Raw genomic sequence first — 8,559 nt, 5'->3', positions numbered from 1 at the left:
TTAAGGCATGGTACGCATACAAATGAAGGTTCGTGGGTGATGGCAGGCAATGTACGAAAGAAGACGACGAAATGAGATGTTGCTAGAATTACGGAAACAGCTTGCCAAAGTATTTCCAAGGTGTATGTTTGGGGCACACGTTTTTGCGAGTAAAGTCCAACACTTGCGAAAGACGATGCAAACCAACAAAATCATCATTGCTCACACATGTATGATTTCTCGCACGTACAACTCGATCAATTCCAATTATACTCTACCAATATAATTCGATTAATTAGATTCCTTCATAACAATTAACAACAATTGGCTCAAGGGCTTTGTGTATTGAGATTTGAGAAAATTGTTGAAAGAGTTTTATAACTGTGTGGTCTGATTTTGATCTAACTCATTTTGAATTAGTCACTTTAATGTAGTTCCCAAAAATTAGTTAATACTTTCTTATATACTACTGGAAATATGAACATTCCCAACTAATGAATAATATGATTTGTTTTTACATTGATAATATTGATATTAATTTTATATTTTTGGCCGAGATACTAGTTATATATTTATTATTATTCATAATTTGGCTTTCAATGTCTTCTTAAAAAATAATTACTTTATTTTGAAATTTTTGTATCATTCATTTGATTTTAAATATTTTTTTAGTAAAGTAGAAACCACGCTTTCGATTGATCTAGATCATTTACTAAAAATCATATTATTAATTAAATAACGGCATTCAGTTAAATTAAACCCCTTTTTTCAATAGTACATGACATTTTTTTAAATTATCATGTTAAAAAATATAATATATATATATATATATATATTGGGTCTTCCAAGGTGCAATCAATAAGCTTTTTCAAAAATAGCTTAATTAGGGTTGTGATTAATAATTTTTTTAATTGAAACATTCTATTAAATAAAGATAAAGATCAAAATAATGTATAATTTTAAAGATAATTAACTAATTCAATATAAATGTAAATTTAATTAAAAGTGTCAAATAATGGACAAAGGGAAGGAGTGTCTCAAGAAATCTAATTATGTTGAAAAAGATCATGTAATATAAATTTTTTAATTGTTCTCAATAATAAACACTGGACAGTTGCGCCTAAGTTTAATTTGTAATATAATATATTATATATTTAGGTGATGTTATGTTACTGCCCGTGAAAATGTGACAGGCCATATATGCTAGCTAGGAAGACGCCATGTGGTAATGATGCTGGAAGAAAGATGGTACAAAATGGATTGGTTAATCTGGACCACTGGTTTTTAGTGGGCATTTAAATCTTAACTTTCACTAAGCTTTTAATTAATTAATGATTGTACTTTCTTATTATAATGTTATTGCGAAGAAGCTTTCAGGGTCAGCTAGTAAATTTATATTAATTTATTTTTGTGTGCAGGTCCCCTCCCCTGCAAGAGTCAAAATCAAATTATTCACTTAATCAATCTTGATCACCTCTCCACTTCATAAAATTGGAAGAGTTCCAATAAGAAAAACTTTTATTTCCTGTTTTAGGGCCCTAGCTTAAAGAGGATTAATCCATAAGAAAATTTGGAATAGTATAATTTCCTTAACTTGTACGTGCGTAATCAAAGAAATTTTGTACTCATTTTTTAAAAAATGAAGAAATTTTTTTTTTGTTTCGATTGGCCAGTTACTTAGAATAAGTTGTTTTCTTGGTATATATGTACATGGCATACCTTGAATTCTTCTCGAACCCAAAAACATAAATCCCAAAAATAAAATTCTTAATCAGTGATTGCCCTATATCCATGCAGGTATCACTGGCTAGCTAATGCAGATAAAATATTTATATTAATAATCATCATCATCACAACAACTAAAAAATATATATATATGTTTTGAAATGCTGCAACCTGGGCCCTGGAGCACATATATATAAAATGCTTTTCTGATTAAGATGCTTTGAACAATTAAGCAAGCAACGACCATTCTTCAACTTGAAATCATTAATCTTCACTTTTCACCCTAACCTAGGGTTACAGAAACATATCAATTAACTCTTACTACATATAAAGAAAAAAAGGAATAAATTTACTTTCTATTTTATCCTATTCCTGTGCTGTACGGTGAGGATCACAATTCCTCTAATTCCTCAAATAGGGAAAAAATAAAGAAGGTATAAAAGTAAATAACAAGAGTAGAAGCTTTGTGTGCATCATCAACCCGTGAAAGTTGAAACAAATGGATCAGATTAACTTTTAATCAATTTCTAAATTTGCTATTGCGCGGCAAGCATAGACTTAATCCTAGATGACCTAGATTGGTATTAACCATAGTGCTAAAGACGCCGAGTTAGCCACCATTAATAATTGATTTGACGATGGAAGCACAAGTATGGAAAAATATAGGGGCCAAATAGCAAAAAAAACAAAAGTATGGTTAATGGATGTTAATGCTAACAGTACGATTAAAGGAAGAAAATAATGTAGGCAATGAAGAAAAAGAAGGAGCTAAAGCACTTTCCTTGGTCCCATACCATGTCCTCTCATCACTATACCTCATTGATGTGATCTTTGAGAATTTTATTAATTATTTTTTCCTCACCATCACTCTATTCTATTGTTTCTTCTGTTCCCTTTCTTTCTTATACCTGAAAGCAGGAAAAAGAAAATCAACAAATAATTCAAATGATTAAATCAATAACACAGACGAGAGCTAGCTAGGTAGCATGATAGATATGTCATCCGGCAAAGGGAAAGATATCGCAGAAGGATCATCATCGTCGACGAGGTTTTCTGTTCCTGCTTCGGCTTCGGCTTCGGCTTCTGCGGCGGCGGCGGCGCCGGTGACGGCCCAGCAACAGCCGCTGAGCCGGTATGAGTCGCAGAAGAGGAGGGATTGGAACACTTTTGGGCAGTACTTGAGGAATCAGAGGCCTCCGGTGGCTCTATCACAGTGCAGTTCCAGCCATGTTCTTGATTTTCTGAGATACTTGGATCAGTTCGGGAAGACTAAGGTGCACTCACAAGGTTGTCTGTTCTTCGGGCAGGCGGAGCCGCCGGGGCCATGCACATGTCCTCTCAGACAAGCTTGGGGCAGCCTGGACGCGCTCATCGGAAGGCTGCGAGCCGCGTACGAGGAGAATGGCGGCTTGCCGGAGACAAACCCGTTTGCCAGCGGCGCCATAAGAGTTTACCTGAGAGAAGTGAGGGATTCTCAGGCCAAGGCAAGAGGAATCCCTTACAAGAAGAAGAAGAAGAAGAGGAATCTCGTGAAGGATACCTCAAATAGCTTGCCTTTGCAGTAATTCAAGGTTCATTTGGTTCCTTTTTGGCCTTGTTCACGATTACTAAATGGTAATAATTTTCTCAACTTTTGCTGCAACTTTGAAGTTTGAACAATAATTCATTGTTGTTACATAACAGGCTCGATCAAACTGATTGAAACTCAGAACAGGAAAATTCATCAATCCCAATAGTAAAGTTGGTTCAAAAGTAGGTTTCATTATTTACTTGGAATAGTATATATATTTATATATATTCAATACTGCATCGATCTGATCATTTCCTTCATCATTCACGGCGAACCCTAGCTAGGCCATGTATAATGAATGGGCTTCAAAACCCTAAGTCGCCTCTCTGATGTACGTTCAACGACGTATATATATATATAAGAACAAACTATGCTTACTTTGGTAGGGACTAGGGAATTGGCTCTCATTCATTTTATACTCTCTCTCTCTCTCTCTCTCTCTCTCTCTCTCTCTCTCTAATCTCATTCACAACACACATCACAGTATGCTATCATTGTGGTTTTTGAATTTCGTATTTATTTATTTATCAATGTATACATGTTTGCTTTTCTTCCACACAATCTTGCTTCTTTGGGGATTCGTGCTATCTTATGTTGCAGTTACCACAAATGGCAAGATAACCTTATATATTTATACATAATATTATATTCCTGTAAAAATATATATTTTATCAACAGAATTGTGGAATCTTGAAGGTCTCGAGATTTAGTAAGGGGAAGAATTATATAACTTTCTGATTTTCTAGCTAGGGTGCTGGGCCATAATGGTTTATATATTCCCATATTCAGTGCACCACAATCCACAATATGTAGTATTATTGGAGCTTAATTGGTTTGTCTTTATATATATCCCAACAAATTTTGTGTCCTCTCCATCTTGCTTTTGCTGTTGCTCACATCATTCTCAATAGATCCTTTTCTTGATTGGGTGGTGTTGATATGTGTGTGTGTGTGAATATATATCTGACTTCCGTACATGAATTGCACTGCACACACCTCTCACTATCAAAATTTAAATTTAAGCGTGCAAGACTTTTATCCCAGGTATTGATCTATTAATCAATAGGATGCTTGATCAATAAATTCAAAATTGTCGTCATCTGATATATATATGTTACAATCAAAAGGAGGATCATGAATGATTCTCTTGGATATATATTTCCTTTTCAAAATGTCCGACATTTATATAAATACCTTAACGTAAATACTTTGAAATTTAGAGGTACTATTGCAAAACCGCAGCATGGTAAAATCCTAGATCATATCATATACTTGTATAGTCGTGTACACGTATACAAGTACTTTTGTACGTATGGCATGTACGTTTTTTTCTCTCCTGGGGGGTTTGAAACGTTGAATCTCTCATTGATTTTCAGGTCTCTAAATAATGTCCAAGTCATGAAAGATTGATGGATATATGAGCTGCCAGCTTGGCATTAGCAGTATCTTCTGGGGTGAATGTGAAGCTAAGTTAAATCCTTTCTCGGCCTTTGTATTGCAAAGGACATTGTATTTATTATTTGAATGCGAATACTTAGGAGATGAAGTTCAGGAAGATTAATATAGTATACAATTATAATGAGTAGTCACTCTAGTGTACGGATATCTATAATATAATTCAGCGTTATATCAGGCAAGGCTTATATATAACCTTGAACTATATATCCTAAGAAGCTAGCTAGCTAGTGTGTTTAATTACGATGCAACCTTTGAATCCTTAATTTGTATCCTTTGACTAAGTACATTCAAGGAATTTTTGGGGCTTATTGCTGCTGTGGTATTTTGGCGATATGGTTATACATGCTACTTTTATCCATCTTAGCTATAGTTTGAATCCACAGATATATATACATGCATCAATATATATCTGTCTGTGCGTGCTTAATTAATCTTAAGAGCTTCGCATGCAATTTATACAGGAGTGACTCAATCATCTCTATATATGTTATGATAAGTGAATGAAATAATGATTCTTTGTGACTGATCAAAAAGTGTTGTCTAAGATACGCACATAAATTTATTTACAGATACAGGTGTGAATTGTTAAGAAAACTCTTCCATATATGTAAATTAATTGTGAGGGCTAGCACTACTACACACGCGCGCGCGCGCGCAGGGACAAGCTCTTTTATTGTTGGAAGGAAATGTTTTTTTACCTGGGTGACACGAGCATGCATGGTAGGTCGAATCTAGATTGTTTACAGTAGATATTTTGAGAGAGAGAGAGAGAGAGGGTGAAGAATATAGGTGCAAAAGATATACATTAAACTTGATTTCCAGGTCTTTTTTTTTTTTTTGGTTGGGGGGGGGGGGTGGGGGGACGACGCTCTTTGATATAGATGATTTAAATTCTATGCAGGCACAACAAGGTGACAGATTTATACCATATGAATTTTGTTCCTGTTTACTTGTTTTCTGGGACAATTTTCTGACGAAATCTCTGGATTGTGATTATGTATAAGAGAGAGAGAGAGATGGTAAAATCTAAAATGTCCTTCAATTAAGAATTAACTGAAAGGGTACTAGGGTTCACTTCATAATTCCTACTTCAATTTCAGCAATTTCTTGTGATTAAATGCATATGTTGTGCGGCTTGGATGGTATTTAGTGTTTAATTTCTAGACAAATTTGTGCAGAATCAGCTTACTCATCAGGTGTCTCATCAGTTTTTCATGCCTTCTGACTATGTTGAGAGGTTAATCATAAATTATATATATATATATATATATATTGTTTGTCTAATTAATTAATCCCTTCATGGCAGTTTGAATACATGAAAGGTAATATAAGGAATACAAATTGAATGGAATCTTCCAAAATTCATGTTATTTTGGATGCCCGTGTTAATTAGTTGTATACAGAAAGCGCCCGTTTGATATTGGGCTAGGACCTATAATACTTGGGGTCTCCATACAAGATCGATTTGTATATAACCAATATCTCATGAATTTTATATCAAGTAACAAGTTATCACAATTTATTCAGAACATTTCTCCATTGCGCTCTTCGTTTAATTTATCCCACAACACGCATCAAATATTTGGTTAGAAGGCTCGTTACAAGGAACTGATCGTCTCAAATTCATCTGACTGTCCCAGATTATGGTTTACCATCACATCACTCCAACGTTCTCTCCTGTAATTTGTTTGTTTTGTTGTGAGAGAGAAAGAGAGAGAGTATGGAGTGGGATCTTAGATTTTTTTTTTTTTGGGGGGGGGGTTATTTAGTTAACGTTACCCAAAACTAGCTAGATTAATTATACAAAAGGTTTAACAAGCTTTAAAAAAAAAGGTTTAGATAAATTGAATCTTAAAAATTATCATGTTTCCAGATTAAAAAATTACTTACTAGAAAATTATGCATATCACCAACAATGTTCTTACATTGACAATGAAATTTAATCTTATAATTTTTTAGTTGAGTCAAATTTTTATTAATTGAATTAATATTTATTGATAGTTTAATAGGTATTTTAATGTAATGTTTAGTTTCAAGAAAAAAAGTCCTATTATTATGCATGCCCGTGTTCATATCTGGAACCCAAAAATTTGAATATATTCGTTTTGAACAGTTGCGCATTGGGCACGAGACTCAAACTGATGATCATTTGGAGAGGTTTGATCGTTAATTTGTTAAATTTGTATCTTTCTCTTTCGTTCAAGAAAAGGTTGAAGAATGTTGCATATATACACAAAATTATTAGATAGACGCGAAAATAAAATTAGAATGCGAATAAAACTGACGAAACATAACTCTCATGTCTCTATTCAAGAAAATAATTAAGAAAACAGTTCGAATCATTACTACATCTCATTTTCCCTTTTTCATTATGGATCCACAATCAAATAGACCCTTGAACCATGTTCTGTACAAAAATTAGATGGATATGAAAAGGAATGAAAAAATATAATGAAATGAAAAAACCTGTGGTTCATAAAACATTTTCCGTTATAATATTACCCAATCAAAAGTTCATGACCAATAAATTACTTCTGGAATGCCCAGGGGATTTGAATTCTCTCATAATCATTTCTTCCATTTTCTTTTCCACATCCCATATATACTTTTAAATTAAAAATTCAGGAATTGAGATTTAATATTTTATAAACTATTATAAAAAACATAAATAAAAAATTTGAAGATTGCACACTAACTGTAGGCTATTATTAAAATAAATAAATAAATTTGATTAAATATCAGCCGTTAAATTTTTAATTCAAGAATGAGAATGATATAAAGATAAGAAAAGATCAATAAGGAGAAGATCAAGATCCTCAATGAAAAATACCCTGATCCGAACACCATAATCAATTCTTAGTCAATTACAATCTATATTTTGCTAAGGAAAAATTTATGGTTTTCATCTCAAATGAAATCAATTCTACATAAAGTTTAGAAATTATTTGGATTCGTGATTCTAGGAACAAGTTTGATTTTCACATCGATTCAATGTTATACCAGTAATACTGGTTCCAAAACAAATCTAGTGCGGTTCTATTATTGATTTGTGGGGGTAAGTAGATGAATGAAGAGAATCCCATCCATGAGCTGCATAATTCACATTACATATTGCTATTCTTCCATTGAACTAACCACAATTTGAATCTTTCAACTTCTTTTCTCTCATTTTAACCATAAGAACATATCCATCCAATCTTTCTCTCATTTTGTCTCCATCAAATCTAATGCAAAAGCATGACAATATTCAACACTCTGCCATTAGAAAACACCTGAATATCTATTCTTCATATATCTGTGTCATGTTTTTCCTTTTGGCTGGTCTTTAATTCAATTCTGAAAACTAAACCCCCATCCAAACCAAATCCTTCCTTCCCTCCATTTAAGTTGCATGTGTCTGGCATATAAGATATCAAGAGACAACAATTGCAAGATAGCAGTGTGCAGAACCAATCTTAAATGGCAGGTTAGTAATCACTTCAAACTTCAGCATGTTTCTTATAGGGTTTTAAAACAAAATAAGCACATCTCAATGAGGATCCCATGCATTTACCCCTGAATGCAGGAAGTAAATTTAGGGGAGAGAAAAAATTACAGTGGAGTTAAGGGTCCCACTAAGGGTGAATGGATCCACCCACTCACTCTCCCTTTCTCTTTCACTCTCCTATATTGACCTCAGACATTTATCCCCTTAAGGCAGGGGATCCAAATCCCACATCAGTATTACTCCAAAATCCTTCCCCGGTGTCACATAGATTTGACTTGACACCACTCAATCATCAGTATAAGTATAAGAATACAGGATAAAAAATCACTAGCTATGAACA

The 8,559-nt window shown here is 33.6% G+C and overlaps 1 protein-coding gene across 1 annotated transcript; it reads left to right on the top strand.

The window, feature by feature from the left end:
• The first annotated feature begins 2,569 nt into the window (after nt 1-2,569).
• On the top strand, nt 2,570-5,101 carry LOC129316029 (protein LIGHT-DEPENDENT SHORT HYPOCOTYLS 10-like). Its single transcript, XM_054960264.1, has 2 exons — nt 2,570-3,318; nt 4,651-5,101. Exon 1 carries the CDS (start codon nt 2,691-2,693, stop codon nt 3,267-3,269), a length of 579 nt encoding a protein of 192 aa, XP_054816239.1. The 5' UTR covers nt 2,570-2,690; the 3' UTR covers nt 3,270-3,318; nt 4,651-5,101.
• The last annotated feature ends 3,458 nt before the right edge of the window (nt 5,102-8,559 follow it).

Source organism: Prosopis cineraria, unplaced genomic scaffold (assembly GCF_029017545.1).
Source record: "Prosopis cineraria cultivar Desert tree isolate PC_DT_omini unplaced genomic scaffold, ASM2901754v1 PC7, whole genome shotgun sequence".
Classification (NCBI taxonomy): domain Eukaryota; kingdom Viridiplantae; phylum Streptophyta; class Magnoliopsida; order Fabales; family Fabaceae; genus Prosopis; species Prosopis cineraria.
The sequence above is the reverse complement of the archived record's forward strand: the minus strand, read 5'-3'. Positions and strand labels throughout refer to the sequence as shown.

Bases quoted from the DNA above. Each gene is read 5' to 3' on its own strand.
- LOC129316029 (XM_054960264.1), top strand. From the start codon at position 2,691: ATGATAGATATGTCATCCGGCAAAGGGAAAGATATCGCAGAAGGATCA.